Source organism: Callospermophilus lateralis, chromosome X (genome assembly GCF_048772815.1).
Source record: "Callospermophilus lateralis isolate mCalLat2 chromosome X, mCalLat2.hap1, whole genome shotgun sequence".
NCBI classification, from domain to species: Eukaryota; Metazoa; Chordata; class Mammalia; order Rodentia; family Sciuridae; genus Callospermophilus; species Callospermophilus lateralis.
Genome location: NC_135325.1, coordinates 86,710,219 through 86,734,601, shown reverse-complemented (window position 1 = coordinate 86,734,601; position 24,383 = coordinate 86,710,219). Strand labels below are relative to the sequence as shown.

Sequence of the window (24,383 nt, the reverse complement as noted above, 5' to 3'; positions counted from 1 at the left end):
TCAGAACGTTGTTTAAAAGTTGAGAAAACTAATATCAGGGTGAATTTAATAAGGTCTCTGAGGGCTAAATTCACAGCTGTGATTCATCTTTATCTTTGATTCCATCTAGCATCACATTTAGCACCTGGTTGGTACCCAACACATAGTTATGGAAGCAAGCAGATGGGTGAACAAATGAATGAGTGTGTTCTTTACTAAAGAAACGGGAGAGTGGTTAAGAGCATGGACTGATGGCAGGGCCACATTATGACTTCTATGATCCCTAGACACTTTTGCCATCATGAGCCTCTTGTTATATAAAAAATATTTAAAATTACGTTTATGACTGTGCTTTTATAAAGACAAGTATGTTAGCATTATATCATAAAAGGTTTTCTTGGATCTAAAAGTGTGGTCTTGGTAGTTAAATGAATTGATGTGCATATGTGCTTAGAACAAAGTGTGGCACACAGGACTCAGTAAATGGTAGCCACTATCATTCTTTTTGTAAAAGCAATGAGTAGAAAGATACCTGTGATATCTGATGCTAAAAGGAGTGCTTAGGAATGACTGACTGAAAGAGACATGCCTGAAAAATGTTTGTATTCTAGTAAAGACAACAAGTCAAAGGTTTGTATTCAAGTAATGAGAACTTACTCAAGTTCTGTGGTAGTTTTAGAATTCCTCTTCCTTTCTTTTTCCTTTGCCTTGTTCCTTGCAAAGCACACCACAGAAATGATGATGGCAGCACCTACCAGGGTACCAATCAAGGCACCAACAATGATCCCAACTTCTGGGTCTGGAAGACACAAACAGCTAGATGGTTAGTAAAGGGAAACAAATTGTCATGTCATGTGTGTGCTTGTGACTGGTATTGAATATCTGGAACATTCGCATAGCAGGGAAGTGACTCCTGTAGACTGATGGAACAGAAAGCCCTAGAACTCTGCCAGTTGGATTTAGAGTGAGTGAAGCAAGATGACTGGCTTGATTATGTAGCTTAATCCATTGACATTTACACACAAAGAGAAAAAAATATGCTGAGTTGAGACAAACAAGGTTGTTTTAGAAGTTGGGTTTAGAGAAGAAAGTGTTCAGTGTTAATTTATTCAGAAAGAGAGGGAGACAGGAAGAGACAGAGCATGGAGTTGCAATCTAGTCACCAGAAATATGCCTCTGTTGTAAGTAGGGACATTTCACCAGGCTTTCTCAGAGCATAGATGAAATAGGTTCTTAAAAACCTTCTACCTCACATAGTCCATGATCACTGAGGGGCCTTGTGCATTCTGGCTACTAGGAAGGAATATGGCTATTTTGATAAACCAGCATCTGGTTTATTACATCAGGGTATGGAAAAATTTAATTAGCGTGAGACAATCCAGCTGAGCCCCAGACCTTCAAGCCTGGAGGTGTTGTCCCTGAAAGAACATGTCTGGGTTTTATGCTGGCTCATCCACATCCACTTCTTCTCAAACAAGGATGGACAGCTTGTATTTTGAGATGGGGGACAAGTTGAATCACTAAATAATTCCTTTAACTTTGGGGAATTAATTTAATTAATAATTTTAAAAGTTTAAAAAGTGAATAATTTAAAAAGTCAAATAGTTCTAAACTTCTAACAAAAACAGCAGACCTTCTGCTCCACTCCTCCCCATCTCTGGGTCCCAATCACTACAGGCAAGCACTCTTGATCCTTTTTTAAAAGTTCTTTGCCCCTGTGTTTCTATTTTACTTCTCCTGGAATGTCCTACATTTTTTGATCTTCATTTTTTTTAAATTTCCTACCCTGGAAATTTAGTTCTTTTACAACATTTCACTCAAATCCCACCACATTCTCCTAATCTATCACAAGTTTTATTTAAAACAAAGTTTGCAGTGTTATGACCATGTAAATACTGCACACAAAGAACATAACATACTACAATTCTTCCTTGTACAACATTTTTAAAAACTTTTACTCAAAGCTAATAATTGCCTTATTTGGGTATTTGTTTGGTTGCCCCCTTTATTTTCTTTTTTTCATATTTGTTTATTTTTTAAATGCATTATCCCTAATCCAAAGACTTCCAGAAAATCATTGAATTTGATACCTTGATTTTATTTATCTATTTTTATGTGCTGCCGGGGATTGATCCCAGTGTGTCACATACTAGGCAAGTGCTCTACCCCAGATGTCTTGTAGGTTTTACTTGAAAGTGATATGAGAATGAAGAGCAAACTTCAGGACAAATAATGAAGAAAATTAGCCCCCTGGATGGGTCCAATTTGACAATTCCAGGGCTCATAAGTATTGTGCTTAGAGAGAAAGTAAGCACATTTGAACAGGATGATTGAGGTTCAGAGACAACCTGGCTCTACCAGTTACTAACTCAATGACCTTGAGCAAGTAATTTGACTCCCGGAGCTTCAGTGTCTTCCTCAATAAAATAAGGCTAATAATATATTCTGCCTCCATACATAAGATGGTTGGGAGGATTGAGTGAGATAATGCTCATGAGCACCTGGCCAAGTGTTTGTTACATAAAAGTGATTGTGGGTGAGAGTATTATTATTATTAGGGACAGATCTTACCAAATAGTTAAGAACTGGAAAATTTGTGAACTTTGTGTTTGACACAGCTACAGTGTCACCTGAATATACCAATAGCATCATAAAGAGAAATACAGGCTGATACTGTCAATGAGATTGCTACATTTATCAAATATCAATATCTTCTCCCTAGAGATTTTTGCAAAGCTTAAACAATTTGCTTTTTGTAAAGGATTTAGGGAACATACTAAGCTTTATATAAGCATTAGATATTAGGATGAGCATTCATCATATCAACCTATAAATAAAGCACACAAATCTCCAGAGAGGCAGAAACAACCAACCAGAGTTCCTAATTAATGTACAGGTCCAGGCTACTAGACTCAAGGAGAAACTGTTAAAGATATATGGCCAACTCACGTGAAGAGGTTAGATCAATTTCACAGGAACTATTGCCGACACTGTTGATAGCAGTACACTGGTAATAACCTTGTTCAAAATTTGTCAGATTTCCAATAACCAAAATTCCAGTGTTTGGGTCTGTCAAAACCAGGAAATAGACTATTAAAATATCTTATATAGGTACGAATCATGTCAGTGTAATATATCATTCAATGTCCCCCCACTCCCCCATATTGCCCTCCCTTTCATAAGATGTCCAGGGACTAATTAGTTCCCTTGGGCCTGTTCCAAAGGTAGCCCATCTACCACCAAGTAGAACCATACCTAGACCTGGCTTCTGGAAGTTGGGGAGTAGTTAAGACCAGAGTCTTATGTTGGGAGACAGGTATTCTTTTTAAATTCCTCTCCCCCAACCAAGAAAAAGACAATATTGAGCAGCCAGCCACATATGCCATCAGTCAACCCCCCAAACCAGGCCTTGTCAAGGACTGCCAAAGGTGATACTTACTGAAGCTTTCTTTCACTGGCACAGCATTATTTCCCTCAAGTTTATACCAGTGGTACACAGGAGACGGTGTTCCAAAAGAAGAGAGGCAAGTCAGAGAAATACTATGACCCATTTCTGGTCTTCCTTGGATGCTACAAAGTGGCTTAGAAGGTTTGACTGTAAGGCAATTGCAAAGAGTAAAACTCCTGCCAGGATGCATGGCAGCCTGTGACTACTGCAGTCACTTCTTCACTTTCATTTTGCAGAACATATGTTTATTAAAAATTATATATATATATATAGTGGTATATGAGTGGTACATAAATATATGTGTGTGTCTGTGTGTGTGTGTGTGTGTGTGTGTGTGTGTGTCTGTGTGTGTGTGTATTTATTTATTTTGACTGTTTTCTGATTGTACCACCAGATGGGAGTAGAGCACTTCAGGTGCTGGGACATTCTAGTCAGGAGGCCATTAAGATTCAACTAGTGTCTCTGTCTGCCTTCTCCCCAGATTTATAACCATGAATTTCTGCATTGTGTCTTAAAATATGCCTTTAATAAAACAGCCAAATGTAAGCAAACACTAAACAACTATGAACATAGCTTATACTTGAAAATCAGTTTTAAAGGAAAATAGAACCCTTAAATAACTTGAGATAAACTGTTTATTCACTCTAAAAATAGTTCTATTAATACTATATTTGTTTATTCCTTTATGGGTCTTTTTTTCATTTATTCATTTGGGAGTGACACAAAATGGTTGGGAGATTTGAATTTGCTTGTGTCTGTCATCAGCAGGGGAAACCTATTTTGGGTGTGCATACTACACAGCAATGCAATCTCTATTCTGCCTTCACACCAAGCATTTATTTATGTACCTCCTGTGTACCTGACATTGGACTAAGTTCCAGGGATATAAAAGTAACATTGGCACATTTCTGAAGTGGGGTAGAGGAGAGTGATGAGGGATGAAGTTAGAGAGTGTCTGGAGTCATACCTTAGAGAGCTTTACAGTCCATGTATTCTAAGAGCAGGGAGATCATGGAAAGATTTTAAACAGGTTAGTGATGATGGTTATTTTAACATTTTAGATAGATCTCTCTAACATTGGGGGTGCCTAAACCAAGGGAGAAGAGGAGACAGTTTCAAGAGGTACTAAGCTAGAGGCAACTGGATATGGGGAATGAGGGAAGATTGTGGGATCTATGGTGATTTCCAGGCTCCTAAATTGGACAACTGGGTACATGATCTTGCCATACTTGAGATAAAAAATGCATGTAGAGCAGCAGGCTTTAGGGAAAAGAATTATGAGGAGGAAGGAGTTATAATTAGGGTGGTTTGGGATGTGACTGATTTTTAGCTAATTATGAAAATACCTGGATGAAGAAGCTGGAACTGAAACTGAATCTCCCCATTCATCTTACTTTGCACAGCTCATTCTATCCTTAATCATATACACAGATAATGATCAAAAGTTCTATACTTTCCAACTCACCTTCCTTTTTTTTTTTTTTTTTGGTACCAGGGATGGAACCCAGGGGTGATTAACCACTGAGCCACATCCCCAGCACTATATATATATATATATATATATATATATATATATATATATATATATAATTTAAAGACAGGGTCTCGCTATGTTGTTTAGGGCCTTGCTAAGTTGCTGGTGCTGACTTTGAAATTGCAATCCTCCTGCCTCAACCTCCCCAGCTGCTGGGATTACAGGTGTGCACCACCTCAACCAGCTCACCATCCTTATCTTAATTTGAATATAAAACCCTCCAAAGGCTGATATTCTCTATCTTAGACAAGTTACATCTTAAATACTCAGCCCTTCATCTCTTAACCTGCAACATGATAATTAAGAGTAAAGCTCTGGTCCCAAATAGAATACTGGCTCTACAACTTCACCCTAGATGTGTTTGGACAAGTTACCTAACTTAACCAAACCCCAGCTGACTCATCTGGAAAATGAGAATGAGAGAATATCTAACCTCTGGCTGATCCAAAGATTCAATAAAATTATGTATATAGGGCCTTGCACATGGAATTCTGTTAGCATGGAGAGTACTAATTTCTGCTACTGAACTTAATCTTCCATCAACTCCTGCTCTATTCAGCCATCTCAAACTTTAACTTCTTGTGCACATAAGCAAGAAGACAAATGCACCCAGTCATAACTTTGAAACACTTCACTAGTCATATCTTGGAAATGTGTCTTTTGATGAAAAGGATTTTCTACTTAGCTCTTGATTTTATCTTCCTTACCAATGGTTTTCTCAGATGTTCCCAAGTTCCAACTTGGTTTGCCTATACTGAACTAGGCCATTTGACCAGGAGTCCATTGCAACTATCACTATAATTTCCTCTTTTAAAAAAATATGAGTATTTTATAACTGTCCAGCATGATATAACAATTTGAACAAAAATTATATATGGGGTTTCCTTGGGAAAAAGTCAGACTTGAACTAAATTATAGACAGAAACCTGTAATGACTTGTTCACATTCCTTGAGCCTAGATTCAAACCCAGATAGGCTTTTAAAATTTTTTTGCTAAACACATCTTTCTTTTATTTTTATTGACAAAACAATTAGCAAATCACTTTGAAACAAGTGCCAAATCTACATATTTTCCAAAACTACTGAATCAAAATTGAATTGTCATTTTATCTGGTTAAAGTCCCCAGTAGAACCTAGATATTTCACTGGCAAAGGCATTGATCTACCCTTTAGGTTTATTGCTTTCAACAGAATTGGTGTTGGAAGAGAAGTCTTACCTCAGAAAATAAATGAAATTGCTTCAGTGTGTTCTCAAACCTTCTCTAAATTAATCATTTTATTTTTATGTGCCAAATTGCAAAAGGGAGATAATGCTTATTCCAAATGCACACAAAATAATTATTCAGACTTGACCTGGGTATTTTTCAGAGATTGATTTTCCAAGGTTGTCATAACTAATGGAAATCTTTTAAATGAATGTTCATCCAAACCACCTGGTTCTTTGCTTACTGCCATTTCCTTCACCTAAATTGTACCCTGCCACCTCAGCCCCTTTCCTGCATGACACACTCTTGCACATCCTTCAACAGTCAGCATAAAAGTCTCTTTCCTTAATAAGCCTTTTCTAGTTCCCCTTACACAGCTTTTTGTTCTTTTTTTTTTTTTTTGTACCAGTGATTGAACCCAGAGGCGCTCAACCACTGAGTTTCATCCCCAACCCTTTTTATTTTTTTATTTTATTTTATTTTATTTTGGACAGGCTCTCACTAAGTTTCTTAGGGCCTCACTAGTTCCTGAGACTTGCCTCCAACTTGTGATCCTCCTGCCTTAGCCTCCTGAGCTATTGGGATTACAGGTGTGACCACCACACCTGGCTCCTTTCACAGTGTTTAGATCTTTTCCTTGTGCCCTTACAACTATCCTCTCACACCTCCAAAGAAAGCTTTTATGTTACATATTTGTCTCCTTCACTTGATTGAGCTTTCAGAGGTTTGGGACCCTATCTTTTACATCTTCCCAACTTCATTGTTAACCATTGTTACTGACACATGTGCTCAGGATTTGATGAATGAATTCATGAATGCACAGGTAGTATATGGGATTGGTGTTCACTGCTGGATGATAAAATGTCTCTGAAAGACACTTTACTGCAAAGAGCTATCATTAAGGAAACATGAATATCTTTTTCCACAATTGGTCTCCCATACCCACCTATACCCACCTTGCTAATAAATCCCCAGTAGAGCAAGCAGAATAGGTGCTCATATGCAATGGGATTTGATAATTGCAAATACTCTTTGCATTTTAAAGATAAATTAGCCAGGGGCTGGGGATGTGGCTCAGTGGTAGAGCACTTGCCTAGCATGTGTGAGGCACTGGGTACAATTCTCAGCACTATATTAAAAAACGAATAAATAAAATAAAAGTTAAAAAAAGATAAATTAGCCATGTTGAAATTTCTGGAAAGGCTAAATTTGTAGGATGGCTTGTTTTTCACCCAATGAATAAAGATACAAATTTTGAGACTTCCTGAACAAAGAAATCTATAGACCCTTTGGTCTCTTTCCTTGCCTGGGTCCTAGCTGAATGTAAAGTCATGAAACAGTCATGACAGGAATTAGCTGACTCAAAGACTCATTGGAAAGAATAACTCACAGGAGAGTTACTGTCAACTTCTTAGAGAAATTGATTTGAATCTTCTGAAGCTTAAATTTAAGAACATCAACCTTCTTGTCTAAGTTTATCTCAGGACTATTTCCAAGTCCTTTCTGAAGAAGCTTTGCCTTTTTAGATTGCTTCTGCTCAGAACACTGTGGAGTCAGGGAGAAACAAAATCAGTTAGAGAATTAATCTCTCAAATTATTTGAACATTAAAGAGCTCTTTAATCGCCTATATCTCATTTTATCTTCACAACAAATCACTAAAGAAGACAGGGAAGTTATAACCCCATCTTACAATGACCAGAGAAAAATGAACTGATTTGCATGAAGTCACTGAGTACAGAATAAGGTCTAGAACTTAGGTCTTTTGACTCCCATCTTGATGCTTTGGCACTTATACCACACCATTTAGTTCCCATGTATATGGCCAGTCTTTCAAACTAGAACATAAACTCTTTTCTCTGTCTCTGTACCCCTATGCCTAGCACAGTGCTCAGCAAGGTAAAACACAAAGGGTTGAACTAATCCAATCTTAAACATTAGCTCTTGGGTACTTTTCCCTCTTTTCCAGGTGGTTAGATGCAGTGGCAAACCTCATGGTAAACATTAGCTGTTCTTGTATGCCATCATATCAGTGGAAAGCTAAGGCAATTGTGAGCAGTTCTCCTAGGTATGCACCTTGTTACCAATTGCTGCTTTTCCAAGCAACTCTTATTACTGATTTGATCTAGTGCCTCCTTTTGTATGATATATATACATAGTTGGAGAAGAGCAATGACTACATCAACTCCATTTAGGATTATTTAGAAGTAGGAAATGCTTAGTAAACTGGGTAGGCAGTAAGTGTTGCCAGTCCTTTCCTTCCACCCTTTAGTACTTCCCACTCCCAGGCCCTGCAGGGTTTAGCCCCCATTGTCCTGTCAGATAAAAGTTGGAAGGATCACTAGAGAACACCAAAATTTGGAGCTCTCTAAAGGCAGAAAACATGTCTCTATCACTTATGATGAACCTATCCATCCTGGGACAAAGTAGGCAGTCAATAAATCCTGAATACAAGGAACTACTCCAAATTCATTTTGAGAGCAGATAGGACTTGCTTAACATCATATAATGAATATATGTATATACAGAAGTTCTTAACAATGGCCTAATGTGTGTCCCCTTTTCCAAATAGCATGAGCATTTTTAAAAGAGAAAATCCTGCCATTAGGATTTCGTGGAATTGTAGTAGACTTGGGAGAAGTAATAATTTGACATTTGTCTCCTCAGGTAAGTCTGGCTCTAATTGGATGGAAGTTCCCTCTGAAATAGTTGCTTGTGATTATTTGGGGTGGACAGTGACTTGACTCATCTGTTCTCATTGTATTCTTCAGAAATAGAGTTATCTGGAGTTTGGATTAACTACTGTTGTCATTTTGGCAGCCCTTTTTGTCTGGGAAATTGCTTCTACATGTTATTAATGATTTCTCAGTGTTCTTGTACAGGTTGAGTTGGTGGTGTGTCTGGTGTTTCCCCGGTAATGAAAGGAACAGTAAGTATATTTATCTCCAGAGATCTGTTTAGCATCATAACTAGGTACCCTGGTCATTCATTGTCCTGAGTTGCTCCAAGAAGATAAAAGAGTCCATACCTAACACAGTGACGTGCAGAGTGCCTTGGTTATTGCCAACAAAGTCTGGAGGGTTGTTGACATCACAGGTGTAAATTCCACTGTCTGCTGGCTGCATACGCAATATAGTGATAGACGCATTACCTGGAATGGTGGACCTTATAATTCGATCTTTGAATTGTCCAGAGGCCTGACCTTCTCCACCTTCAGAATAGTAAACCTAGGACAGAAAATAACAGAAATGAGAACTAGAGAGTGTCCATGACTAGGATAAGTTATCTGGAAGCTCCTTCTATTCATATTACCTTTGATAAGAAGCAGCATCTTTCTTCTCTGGGGAATAGGTTTCTGTGACCAAGGTTTTATCAGTTCATGGGGAAACTTAATTTTCTTACAATTGTTCACAGTCATTACCTCAGATAAACTCTGAGATGTCATCTTGGCAGGAGCTGGTATGCCTATTCTAAGAGGAGGGGACAGCTTGGAGCTGACATCATTTAACTCTTAAACCTGGTCTAGGAGATCAAAATGCTCACGTGCTGAGTGCTCCTGAAGGAAACTTGTTAAACAGGACCAAATGTCTGATGGGAAATAAAAACTATCATTTTTTTAACCACTTCATAAACTTAAAAAAAAATTTAGTTGTAGATGGACACAATACCTTTATTTTATTTATTTGTTTTTATGTGGTGCTGAGAATAGAACCCAGTGCCTCACAAATGCTAGCCAATTGTGTACCACTGAGCTACACCCCCAGCCCCACTTCATAAACTTTTGATTTGAGTTTACCTTACTCAATAATAGCATCTGATGTCTCTAAAAATTCAGATGTTCATATTCTTTTCATACACCCAAATGCCTCCGAATAAGCAAACCTGGATTTCCTCTGTTTGTTAAAAGTATGAGATTTCGTGACTTACTCAGCTTTAAAGAAGAATGAAATTATGGCATTTTCTGGTAAATAGATGGAGTTGGAGAAGTCATGCTAAGCAAAATAAGACAATCCCAAAAAACCAAAGGCCAAATGATTACTCTAATATGTGAATGCTAATTCACAATAAGATGGGGAGGGGCACTAGAGAAGAAAGGGCACTAGAGAAGAAAGGAGTTACCTTAGAGTAGGTAAAGGGAAGTGAAGGGAGGGGAGAGGAAAGGGATGTGGGGTTAGGAAGGATAGTAGAATGAAACAGACATTATTACTGTATATATATATATATATATATATATATATATATATATATATATATGAATGCATGACCAATGTGATTCTACAAAATGTACACTCAGAAAAATAGGAAATTATATCCCATCTATGTATGATATATCAAAGTGCATAAATGCATTCTACTGTCATGTATAACTAATTAAAACAAATTAAAAATTAAAAAAAAAGAAGTGTCAGATTTCAGAACAGAAACATTCCTGAGAAATCATCTGGCCCTAATCCTTCCTAGTGTTTCCTGAGTATGAAACAGCATGAGCTAGTAAAAGGCCTAGGAATGCTTAGTCGATCGTATCTACCATCTTTCTCTCCATGTCAAATAAGGGAACTCAGACACAGAAAAATCAAATGACACATCTTAAGCCAAAAGGGATTATTATTATTATTATTGTTGTTGTTGTTATTTACTAGACTTAAGAAAGATCTGGATTCTAGTGGGAACAATATGATGTGGTAAAAAGAGGTCTGGTTTAATGGTTAAATGGACTGGGTTTTGGCCACAGCTCTCCCTCTGGCTGTGCTCTACCTCTGACTATGGCATAGGCAGGGGAGGTGGCCTCTAGTCATGCCTCCATGGCAACCTGCTTTGTGATAAGAAACAAAGATATTTAATCTCTCTAACCTTTAGTTTCCACATCTGAACAAGGAACCAGAGCAATGTTTTCCAAAGTATGATATGTATTCCCCAAGTATAGGTACTTTAATTGATTTCAGATAGTACCTAAATGAAAATCTACTAATTTTAATGTGTGTTTGAAAGAGACATATCTAACACATCAAATGTGCAGCTTCATGTATATTGTTACTTTTGGTTAGACTAAGGCAGATTTTTATAATACTCTAAGAAATCAAGTCAGCATAGAAAACATTAAGTAATTAATAATACTGGTGTTCCACAAATACAACAAAAATTATGAAGATGATACATGAGTGACTAAAGCTTGGGAATCACTGTGCAAAGTAATCCCTGAGGTCCCTTCATAATATATATGTACTGTGTATGTATTTTGTCAGTTTTGTATAAATGTGAGGCATTCAATGATTGTTGTTTATTGTTCAATAAATTGGTATTGCCTTAGTCCAAGAGACTAATCATTTTCATAAAATCAACTAGAAGGGCCTTACAGTTCGTTTAATTCAGTCCCCTTACTTTTCAGAAGAAACTGAAGCCCAGAGAAGTTTTTTAAAAATATCACACACAAAATTAACAGTTGAGACAGGACTAGAGCTCAGTTCACCTAATTCCAGCTATTTACCTAATTGACTGATCAAAGACAGAAAGTAATCAGAAAGTCAAAAGATATTGTCTAGATAAATTCAAATGTCTTTTCCTTTAAGCAGAAAGTCAATATATATTAAAACTAACACAGAAAGATAGTTTTGGAGGGCAAAATGAAAGAACCAAGCATATTTATATAAAAAACAACTGTCTCTTCTCTTTTTTCTAACATCAACATGCTTTCTTTCCTGCCCTAACTACAGCCATTTATAATTCATAATTCACACCTACTGAACCAGAGGCCTTTTGTCTCAGAGTGATCTTATTTATGAACTAGAGGTATTAACTCAAGGTATTCAAGTGAGACGGGGCAAGGGGGGGCTTCAGTATTTCAAAAGCCATTTACCTTATTCACTCTTTTTTGTAGCGAGGATTGAACTTAGGGGTGCTTAACCACTGAGCCACATTCTCAGCCCCTTTTATATTTTAGAGACAGGGTCTCTGTAAGTTACTTAGGCCCTCACTAATTGCTGAAGTTGACTTTGAACTCGCAATCCACCTGCCTCACCTTCTCAAACTGCTGGGATTACAGGCATGTGCCACCCTGGTGTATTCACTTTCTTATCAACAATTTGAGGCTCCATTGCCTCTAACCTGGAACACAGCCTGCTGTCCATCAATAAATCCCTTTAGAATTTAAACATCTGGCCATTTTCTTTGTCCCCAAGAAGACTGGGTACAGGTCAGCCCTACGACTGATTACATAACAATGAGATACATCAGTCCTGCCTGAAACTCAGAGGATCCAAGTGAAAAAGTCCTTGTTTCTACAGAGAACAGAGGCCCAATAGAGTGTATTTTAGGCTAGAATTAGGACACAAAAAGAAGCCACTGGGAAATTCTCTTAGTTGAGCATAAATTGAGGTAAAATTAGAAAATAAGCAATGAGGTCCTGGTCCTGTAACTTACCCATGAAAAAGAACTTTACCATCCTTCTATCATCTCTTCACACTGCAGTCTAATCACTTTTCTCCTGTCATAAATAACAATAAATGGTATCGGAGGTAGGAAGGAGGAATAATAATGGAGACCTAAAATCATCTTGGCCTCCGGGTGTTGTGTGAGAGGGAAAGTGGCTAGATGGCAGCTGAATACATAGATGGAGGGGGGTTTCCTTAAGAGGAAGTCCATTCTGTCACACTGTCTTTGTAAAGAAAAAAGAAAGAACCGTTTTCCTGAAACTGCTTATCTAATCACATAGGAAGCACTGCAACTTGGTTCTATTTTCCACAAAAGAATAACTCTTTTAAAAATCAAAGCTGAACAATGACCAAAGTCCAACCCATGATCCTGTGTAGCCTATAAACTTTTCAAAGACATATTACTGTCAATTTAGATATCAAAGCGATTGAGGTCCAGGAAAAGCCTCCAATATTCAGTAGGCCACATCCTTGGTAGGGTAGAGTAGGAGGTGAAGATGCCCTGCTTTAAGAAAATTCATCCCAGTGTTCCCCTAAGGAGTGCTTGTTAATTTTTTTGCCCACTTTCTCTTTTGTGCCTTTGTTCATAGCAAACAGCACTGTTTTCTCCCAAGGTCCTCTCTGCCTGCTCCCTTGGTGATGCTAGAGTTTAACGTGTAGAGTCACAATATCACGTTGGTTATAAAACGCTCTTTGAGATCATTTAGTTCGTGGTTTCTAAGGCTAAGGAAACTTTAGGAGCTAGGTGAATATTCTAAATATGGGGAAATGGCTGGGAGAGACTGGCAGGTAGTGGGGGGATCATAAGGGATGGTGGGAACTGTGGTGAATGGGGAGACAGTACACACTGAGAAACAAAAACACAGAGCTAACCAAAATATGTCCACTGGCCAAATCTAGTCCAGAGGCCTCCTATTTGCAAACTGATTCATCCTCTTCTATTACAGATGCCAATGAGGGCCCAGTAGTGGAAGAGCGTTTCCCAAGGTTACACAATCAATTTACATTCAGACCTGGAACTCACACCTTCCGTTCCCACTGAATATATTCAGGTAGCACTCACAGTCCTTCCTGCCTGAGGCAAGGAAGATGATTTTCAGGCAACCTTCCCCTTGGGAGCCATTCAATCCCATTCCAGTCTGATCTTCCTCTTGCCAATTGCACTATTCACTGGCCTGATGCTTCCCACACTAAGCAGGTTCACTACATGATGCCCTTGACATTTGCCAGCTGCACTGCAGGCCTCTGAATTCTTTGCAGAGCAGGCTTTCCTCTCTTACTGTGTTAAGTTCCTAGTCACACGATGCTGTGCATCTGGGAGCCAGATTTGTCCTAAAAGATGTGTCTTCAACTTTATGCCACTGCTCTCAAACTAGAGACTTGGTGTATAAACAAGAAGGGTTGAAAGAATTTCATCTGCTTTCTATTTGAGTCAGACTTGGAGTTACTAAATGCCTTTAGTTTCCAGAACTGCTTTTGCAGTTTCCTTTGGGAGATGTGGAAGGCATGGAAGTCCACAACAAACCACACACTATTTCCCTTGAAGCTTCTTGCTTTCTGGTATTCCCATAGAGGGGCTAGCCAAGGGGAGAGGGTTAGGTGGCAAAGGTCTGAAGCCCAGAATTTTCTCTAGTCTGTACTATGAGGGTTGGTATTGCATATGGAGAAAATAAAATACCAAAGAAAGGCTCTCATGCCCTCAAACCACTCTCTTACCAGCCTACCATCTGCTACTTTTGGGTGAAGTCATAGAAGATTCCAGCTTAAGTGCTTTTCTTTGAAAGACAACAATATACGCTATTGCCACTCCCTAGCACTTTAGTCTTAAATTCACTTATCAGATATAGCAAATATAGAGACTTTAAGGAATATGACACACAATAGGTAACTTTGGTGGGGAGAGAGGGAAGATTTATAGCATTTCTCAATAAGGGTGATACTAGCATTTTTTTCAGGCAGTTTTTTTGTGTGGGTCTGTCCTGTTTTGCAGGATATTTAGCATCTTTACCAGCACCCACTAAATCCCTGTAGTGACTCCAAGTCCTAATAATCAAATCAATACCTTCTCCTTTATAAAATGCCCCTGAGGTGATGGAACTCCCCCATATACCAACATTAGAAAAATGTTTTAACATAACTCTGTTTTAACATAATTCTAATGTTTTAACATAACTCTAGTGATCAGACCAGGTTGGAAAATCTGAGAAGCCACATAACATGAGGGCACTAAGTCCTTGGAAAGATGTTGTACAATTTATGCATGTTTTGGGAATATGAGTGTGTCAGAGGGTTACTTCCACTATAAATATTCTAGAAGAGTATTGTCTAAGAGACTCATGCTAAGGAGGGTCAATGTGTATTCTGTTCATGGGCAGGTGAATTCTGTAAATTTACCAGAAATAGGCTAGGCGGAAGAAGAGGCCCTCTGTGAAACCAGAGGGCCATCAGACCGTCCAAAATTTCCACACTAGCCTACCAGGTCCAGAGTTTTCAGCTGAGATTCCCTGCCAAAGAACTGACTATCTGAAACTGTCCAAATTTTATGAGAAGAGGCCATCTCTAAACGGACCACCATGCTAATGAATATTCTTGTCTCTGAGTCAGAAAACTTGTGGGTTACTTTTGTAGTTGCTGCTTACCAAAGGAACCCGCTAGATGGGACAATTACAAAGAAATAACATCATCTGAGAAATACCACGTCTCTGAGTCAATTCTACTTTAACACAACCATTTGGGGGAGGAGGAGAAGATGCGCATGTACCAAGAGCTGGTCACTGCCCAGATGAGGGCAGCAATAGGGCCCTGAAACTTTTGAAGGAGGCTAAAAAGTGTTCTAGGTGTGTATATGAGAAGGTAAAATCAAGACTTTTCCAGTTTTGCCAAGGGTTTGTGCTTATCCGGATTTTCACTAAACTCAGACCCTTCCATCCCACTCCTGAAGCTTGTGCCAGGGCCCTAGAGACTGCAAACAGTGAAGGAGTCTAGTAGTACACCAACAGGTGTTCTTACCTGAGAGGTCCAGCTACATCTTCCCCGAGCGTCTCTTGTATGCGCCATTTTTAGACACTGACTGACTGCCTTTTCCTCCAAACCCTCAGTATTGAGGCACGAGCCATGCTGTGTTTGAGCAGAAATGGGTGGATCTGAGAGCTGAATTATACTATCGTATCAACCCAGGAGTTGAATTGAATCACTCAGTGGTCAGTCTGCAACATTTACTCCTATATCATTGAATTGTCTACTAACACAAAAGTGTTTTTCTAGCATCCCCAAAATGTCCCACCAGCAATCCATAGATTAGCACACTGCATGCTCTACAGAAGTTTGAATGCATAGAAGTGCTCAAAGAGGAAGGGTCTTGAAATGGAGGCCAATTCCCATGTTGAAAAATACTATCTCAACCCAGGAAGTCTGCAATCCCTTGACTGAGCAGAATCTCTGTTCAGGGACATGAAGCAGTACAAAAGGTATCTAGGCTCTATTTCTAGCCACAGAGACCCTGAAGACAGTGGATCTGTGAGCCAGTGAGGGCCACGATGTCCCTGAAGAGCTCTGTCCCAGCTGTTCAGTTATACTAAGTGTATCTTGTTAGGCTGGGTTCCCTGTTCCCATTTCCCAGTCCCTCTAGTACACCAAAGCATGAGGGGGATAAGAATTTTGCAAAATCACCATTTTGTGAGTGGCAGTGGCACTAATATTAGCTCAGATTCACTGAATGCTACAGTGTGGAAGGATTCCTAGTGCTTCACAATCATCATCTCATTTAATCTTCTAATTAAAGCTATGTGATATGTATGCAGTTCCATTTTATAGATGGAAAAACTAAATCTCTGAAAAGTCAAGTGATTTCTGTAAGGTCAACCAACCAGTAAGTAAGTGGTACAGCAATAAACTGACATCCGTCAGGAGATTTCCAATGGGGCTCTAAAGCTACACAGAGAAGCACATGCCTACAGAATATGGGGAGAGAGGGAAGGGGTTTCCATTCTCCAAAAACAGAGACTTCAAATATTTATAATGAGGATCTCGTCAGAGTGAGTTGAAGGAAAACAGGAGGAGAAAGTTTGTGCTATGGGGGTTGGTTTTCACTGTTCTCAAGTTAAGAGATGTTCCTACTCTATCCTGTCCTCCATATGGCTAAAACCCAAGCATAGTACACAGATCTCACGCAGTTTTAAGATCAGAGAGCATGTTCTCTGACTCAGCAGCTCAGTAGAGAGGACCTCATTTGACACATCCTCAAAGAGTAAATATCTTGAATTATTTGCTGCAGCTGTACCTGACATCTGAAGAATGAGGCAAATGGCAAGTAAATAAACTACTCATTAAATACCTATTTGTTAATGGATTTTCTTTTCAAAGTTCTTCTAAGAGGTGCCCTGAGCTCAATCCACAGTCAGTTTAATCATATCTTCCCATTCATTCTTAGATCTAAAAAAAAAAAATAGTACTCACTGGTGGTCATAATACCCTTTGGCTTTGCAGCTTCCTCCCTCACTAGCTAGATAGTTCAAGGAAGAAGTGGCCCTGTGAATTCCATTGTCAAGGACGCATATAGAAGAATTTGGGCTTTTGAACTCAGACTGGCTTTGCCTGGCCTCCAGGCAGGTGAGGCCATCTTGATTTGAGTATCAAGTATAAAATATATTAGCAAAGACTCTCTAAATTCAGTCCCTACTGGGAAAATGAGAAGAACTTCAAGCCTACAGATGAAGAGTTTGTTGAAAAGACTAGTCAGAAAATAGGATTTAAAAAAGATCATGTGATTATTGCCATCCACATTCAAATTGAGAGCAACTTGCAATGGAAACTGATAACGTCTTACTTGGCTCCAACATGCAAGGTCTTGGGTCAGGACATTTTGGGTGATGGAAACTGGTGGAAAAACTGTTTTTATTAGTGGTGGTGGTACTACTGCTGCTGCTAATCATAATGGTGTTTACATGGGATAAACTTTAGAGGGCCTTATATTTTTCCCAAATGTTTTCACATGCATTATGTCGATTAATTCTCCTGAGTATTGCTGTTGTATCATATTTTAAAGAGAGGCACGGAGTGATTCAAATATCTGTCCGAGGTAACCAGTACTAAGCAAATTATTTGACTAGATGGTGACATTGATGGAATCTTCCCCTGAATGGTGTTTCCTGCTGACAAATGTTTAGGATTTCTAGTAAAAGCAAGGATTAAGCACTGAACATTACTGGCTGAAGCAACACTGCCCAAGGTGTGCCTCCTCCAATGCCCTCCTTCCCGTCCATTTCTGCCCCTGGGCCTTCCTTAGCTCACTCAACTTATTCTCCCTCTATCTTTCTACTAACTGAACCCTTCCTTTCCTTCAAGACTCAAAATAACTGCATATTCCAAACCACACTGATTGGTCTCTTCTCTAAACTCCACTTTGGTTCATGCATGTTTTTTGAAAACTTGGTGAAAGCTAAAGACCTTTTTCTTCAAGGGGTATATATATGGGCATTTTTGCATATGTGCTCATGTACACATGTGAACACATGCAAACACATACCTGTGAGAATACAATTTTAATCCTTTTGCTAATTTAAAGAAGGATTTACTCTCAAGGGTGGATGAATAAAATTTTGGAATAGGCAGCTTGCTGTGGAATAATCCTCCCCTATTGATGTTTATCTACCATCCTCTGGCGATTTTCCCCCCAGAACTTATAGCCTCTAGCTTTATGCTATCCTTGCTTATCTATGGTTGACCTCTACTGTGGCTCCCTCTCTACCCATATAAGTAGTCTCCTTCTGTCAGTACTCAGTCTGGTTCAATGAGCCAGTTCCCTTAACAGACAGATCCAAGATATTAAGTTATGAAGAGATCTGTAGATTAATTAGGACTTGCAATTGATCCAATGTCTTTGAGACAGAATGGAGATATTTGGAGGGGAGGTTCTTTCAGAACTACTATTCATTTCACTCATGAGAAGACATTTCTTTCTAGTATAGGATACATGGTACACACAGTTCTCTTCATATTGTTTTATACCTGTTATCTACAGATATAAAACAATATGAAGAGAACACAAAGGCAAATTCACTTATATGATGGTCTTCCCTAGACATCTATCTTCAAACTTTGTATCTCAGGTTCTGTCACTATTGTCACTGGCATATCATTCCTTCACATAATTACCCCAACAGTTTTCAGTCAGAACTAGCAAAGGAGAAGAGGTTAGGAACTTACAGTAAGTGGCTCTATTTCCTTCTTATGAAAGAAAGACCACTGGATAGACAGCTTGTCCGTGGAGGTCACAGTGGTGGTGTAGAAGCAGAGAAGAGTGACATCAGATCCAGTAGTCACATTTACAAAACTGTCTGGGATGGTCACTTGCACCAGGTTAACCTGACCTGAAAAGATAATCATCAGAAAAACAATGGTACGCATTTAGATTATGATGTCACTTTTTTGGGTCACAAAACATTTTCAAAAATATCTTATTTAGAGAATCCAAAGTGAGGAGGAGAATGTGGAATGAACCATAGAGAGAAACTGAGCAAACAATGAGGCCAGGAAAAGGGGAGTTTCTAACAAGTTGCAGTGTAAAGATATTCAAAACCTAGGTGATGGTGAGATAATAGCACTGAATTGGGAATTCCTCCTATTTAAGGATTGCACAATTCTTGTCCAAGAACCTCCAAAAGGTCCATAAATATAGATAACAACTAACCCAGTTTTCTAAGCATCAAGAGTCCTTTGTGGGACTTTTAGTTTTGAAACTCGATAGGTCTCAAGCAAACAATACTTGTTTTTATAGGACTTCAGGACTAAAGCCAGAAAAATCCCAGGCAAACTGGGATGAATTGGTTACTCCTTCCCTAAGACCATTGGAGGGGTATTTGCAAGATCAAAATTGCATTCATAACAATATTAAGATGCTGTCTATTTTCTTTTTCATTCTCATTCTCTCATGAGTATACATTGGAGTTTCCCAAAATCTACATGACAGGTAATGATGTCATTGTTCTAGTGGCTAATGAAATGTGTGTTTGTGTATTTTTAAAAATTATTTTCTCAGTTTTAATTTTGAACATAGCACATATAAATAATAATTTACATAGAAATAATTTACATAGAAAAAGTATTTTGGGTCCTCAATTGTTTTGTGGTGATGAGATTGGAATTCAGGACCTCATACATTCTAGGCAAGCACCCTACCTCCATCTCGATAATTTTTAATTGAAACTTTTATTAAGATAAATATAGATAATTATAGATACACATGCATTTCTAAGGAACAGGAAAGATAACTATATGCATTTTTATTCAGTTTCCCTCAATGGTAATATTTTGTAAAAACTATAGTATAGTATCACAACCAGGATATTGACTTTGATACTACACACACTGACTTTATTCATAGTTCTCCAATTGTACTTGTACATATGCAACTGTGAGCATGTATTTAGTTCTATTCAATTTTATCACATGTGTAGGATTGTGTCTCCACTACAGTCAAGTTACCGAACACTTTCATCACCACAAATATGCCCCATGTTGCCCTTTAAAAGCATTGACACTTCCCTCATGTACCCCATCTCTGTTTCTAACAATTGACAACCACTAATATGTCTTTTATTTCTAAAATGTTGTCATCTCATAAATGTGCCATAAATGGAATCATGATAAACTTCTGGCACTGGTTCTTTTTACTTGGCATAATTTCTGGAAAATCCACTCTAGTTATATTAGTAGTTGGCTGTTTTGGTAATATCTGATGGCATATATGCATCAGAGCTTAACTATTCATTAATTTAAGGACATCTGAAGTATTTCCAGTTTTTGTCTAGAGTATAAAAGTACAACGAGTATTTGTGTACAGATATTTGCATGAACAGAAATTTTCATTTCTCTGGGAAAAATTCCCAAGAGTGCAATAGCTGGGTCATATGGTAGTTGCATGTTTAGTTTTATGTAAAAAGAAAAGTCACACTGCTTTCCAGAGTGACTGCAACATTATACCTTTCTATCAGTATGGCATGAGTGATCCAGATTCTCTGTATCTTCACCAGCATTTGATGCTGTCACCATTTTCTATTTTAATCTTTCTGATAATTTGCATTTCCCTAATGGCTAGTTATGCCAAACATCCTTCAATGTGATTATTTACTGTTTCTATAACTTTTTGATGAAACGTCTGTTCATATTTTTTGCCCATTTGCTAATTGGATTGATTATGGTTGTGTTTTGAGAGTTCTCTATGCAATCTAGATGTTAGTCTTCTGTCACATAGACAGAGTTTTATTTCTTCCTTTTGAATCTATATATTGTTTCTTTTTCCTGCCCGATTACAATGGCTATAACATCAAGTACCATGTTGAATAATAGGAGTGAGAGTGGACATCTTTGCCTTGTTCCTAATCTTAGGAGAAAAACATTCAGTTATTTCACCATTAAGTACAAAGACATATGTTACGTGTAGATGCTCTTTATTGAACTGAAGCAATTCTCTTCAGTGGGTTGAATTGTGTCCCAAAAAAGTTTAGTCTAAGTCCTACCCCCCCAATATTCGGGAGTTTAACCTTATTGGAAAATAAAGTCTTTGCAGATGAAATTAAGTTAAAGATATTTATATGAGATTATCATGCATTCAGGGTTGGCCCAATTACTGTTGTCCTTATAAGTAAAAGGAAAGGAAAATTTTACACATACACACATACAAGTAAATGATATATAAAGATGGAAGCAGAGATTGGAATGATGCTTTTACACATCAAGGAATGACAAGAATTCCCAGCAGCCATGAGGGTGAACTTCATGGCACAGATCTTCCTTCAGAGCTTTCAAAAGTAATCAAGCCTAACAACAATTTGATTTAAGACTTTTGGCCTCCAGAAACGTGAGATAATAAATTTCTCTTATTTTAAGTACCCAGTTGTGGCAACATTTTATAGTAGCTCTGTGAAGCTCACATACCTGATATTCCTAACTTTATAAGAGTTTTTCTCATGAATGAGTATTGAATTTTGCCAAATGTTTTTTTTTCTGCACCAATGATATGATCATAATTTTTCTTTAGACTATTACATGAAAATACATGAAATAATTTTTGAATGTTGAACCAGCCTTCCATATTTGAAATAAATCTCCCTTGGTCATGATGAGCAATTCTTTTTAATTGCTTGATTCAACTTGCTAGTGTTTCATTGAATATTTTACTTCTAAGTTCATGAGAGATATTAGTCTGTAATTCTCTTTATTTGTACTGTTTTTGTCTGGTTTTAGTGTTAGGGTAATACTGTTCTCATAAAATGAGATGAAGTGTTCTCTCCTCTTTTTTTTAGAAGAGAATATACAAAATTGATGTTAATTATTCTTTAAATGTTTGGTAGAAATATCCACTGAAACTACCTAGACCTGGAGATTTCTTTTGTAGAAGCTTTTTAAATTATGAATTCAATTTCTTTAATGGTTATAGGGCTATTCAAATTATCTATTTCATATTGGGTGAGTCTTAGTAGGCTTTTGTTTAAGTTCTAGTTTTCTTTTATGACTCTTGAATGTAGCAGTATTCTTACAAACTGGTATCAAAGTGCACTTGTGATTTTGTGTTCTGGGCACCCTGATGTTCTGAGAACAGATTATGCAAGGTACACTCAACCATTGTGCAAATCATCTATAAACCTTATTCTGAAGGTACTTTTTTTGTTTGTTTTTAAAGAATGTCTAGTTACTTGTCCCAAGGCTACATTTTAAGGAAAAAGAATGCCCAAACTTGGAAGTTGCTGTTGCAAAGAAAAGTAAAAATCTACAGTGTGAGGAAACTGAGTGATATAACAAGGAACCCACATGGAAAGGTGAGATTGGTGAATTACTGCAATGGAAGGTATATATAGAATGGTACAGAACAAGGACCCACAAAGAAAGTCAGAAAGTTGGATTTAAAGAGATGTGACAAGCTGGGCATGATGGCTTGCACCTACAATCCCAGCCTTTGGGAGGTTGAGGCAGGAGTATTGCAAGTTCAAAGCCAGCCTCAGGAACTTAATGAGACCCTGAACAACTTAGCAAGACCCTCAAAGTTAGAAATACGAAGGGCTGGGGATGTGACTCAGTGTTTAAGTGCCCCTGGATTCAATCCATTACCAAAAAAATAATAGTAATATTGGATTCAATTCCAGTACCACCTCCCCCCAAATTAGAAATGCTATCATGAAAATTGAGATTAAAATTCCTATGGGTTATATTATTGTACAAATATACAAATTATACAAACATATGGATAAGTCAAGGCCCTTAATGAACAAATGAACACAATGATTTAGTTAGGGAAGCATTTGTTAAGTATTTTTAATTCTTTATATATTCTGGCTATTAATCCTCTGTTGGAAAAAATAACTGGCAAAGATCTTTCCCATTCTGTTGGTTATCTCTTTATTAATTGTTTATTTTGCTGTGCAGAAGTCATTTACTTTGATGACATCCCATTTATTGATTCTTCCTCTGATTTCCTGAGCTATAGGAGTACTAACCAGGACATCTTTGCCTGCACCTGTGTGCTGAAATATTTTCCTTTCTTAAAAGTGCAAGGTTTCTCATCCAGTTCCTAAGTTTTGGATCCATTTTGAGTCGACTTTTACACAATGTGAGAGATAAGGATCTAGTTTCATTCTTTTACATATGGATATTCTGTTTTCCCAGCACCATTTGTTAGAGAGGCTGTCTTTTCTGCAGTGTATGTTTTTGACACCTTTTGAGAATCTGATGATTATAGCTGTGTGAATTTGTTTCTGTGTCTTCTGTTCTGTCCCATTGGTCCATGTGACTCTTTTTATGCTGTACCTTGCTTTTATTGTTTGTTTGTTTGTTACTATGGCTTTGCAGTATAATTCAAAATCATGTACTATGATATCTCCAGCATTGTTCTTTTAGCTCAGGGTTGCTTTGGCAATTCTGGATCTTTTTTTCTTCCATATAAATTTTAGGATTTTTTTTCTAGTTCTGTGAAGAATATCATTTTGAGGGGGATTACATTGAATTATAGCTTGCTTTTGGTAATATGGCCGTTTTAACAGTATTAATTCTGCCTACCTATGAATGTGAGAGGTTCCAAAGACTTTCTCATTTTCCTTACTTAATGACAGCAGTCATAGAAAAGGAATTTAGGGGGTTGGGAAACATTTTGAAGAAGTAAAAGAAAAAGCAAACCATTGTACTGATTATCCTTTGTTTCCTGGATTCAATAGCTGTATTTTGTATTATAGCCAGGCCCACCTTGGCAGCAAACAGTTTACATGAAAACCAATGCATTGATGAATTGAGAAAAATGCTTTAGGGTAGGCACAAATACAGCATTTTCTAATTCCATGCAATTTCCTTCTTGCAACATTATTCTTCCCATAATTTCCTTTCCCATGATGCCTTTCCCAAAAGAAAAACTGGTCTTCAGAGAGCAGCTACTCTTTCCAACATAAACTTCATTGGATAAAGCTGCTTTCCTCTGTTGGAGGGGAAGTGGATTCCTCCTGTCTTCAAAAAGCTCATCTCCTTTCTCCTGGAAGTTAGCCACATCTGTGGCTGTGCTTAAATTATGACTTTAGAATGTCTTTTAAAGTCTCCAAAATAAAAGGGATAGAACTGGGAATTTGATAGTCATTAAAGTTCCCAAGAACTTTTCCCTAAAAACAGAGATATTTTGGAGAGATGATTTGACAAATATTTTTGTTCTCTTGTTTGGGTCTCAGTATCTGTTTTGAAATTGATCAATGATAGTCATATGTGAACATGTAAGGCAAAACAACCATTTGATGGATAGTCTCAGTAAAAAGTGCTT

General features: G+C 37.8%; 1 protein-coding gene across 1 annotated transcript in view; it reads right to left on the bottom strand.

The window, feature by feature from the left end:
- Positions 1–24,383, bottom strand: part of Vsig1 (V-set and immunoglobulin domain containing 1) — a 33,421-nt gene that overhangs the window by 551 nt on the left and 8,487 nt on the right. The window contains exons 2-7 of the mRNA XM_077106477.1: positions 18,797–18,960; positions 15,602–15,709; positions 9,193–9,391; positions 3,419–3,574; positions 2,929–3,048; positions 637–778 (exon numbers count right to left, since the gene is read on the bottom strand). Of these exons, the coding sequence (XP_076962592.1) occupies positions 637–778; positions 2,929–3,048; positions 3,419–3,574; positions 9,193–9,391; positions 15,602–15,709; positions 18,797–18,960 (889 nt within the window). The remainder of the gene's footprint in view (positions 1–636; positions 779–2,928; positions 3,049–3,418; positions 3,575–9,192; positions 9,392–15,601; positions 15,710–18,796; positions 18,961–24,383) is intronic.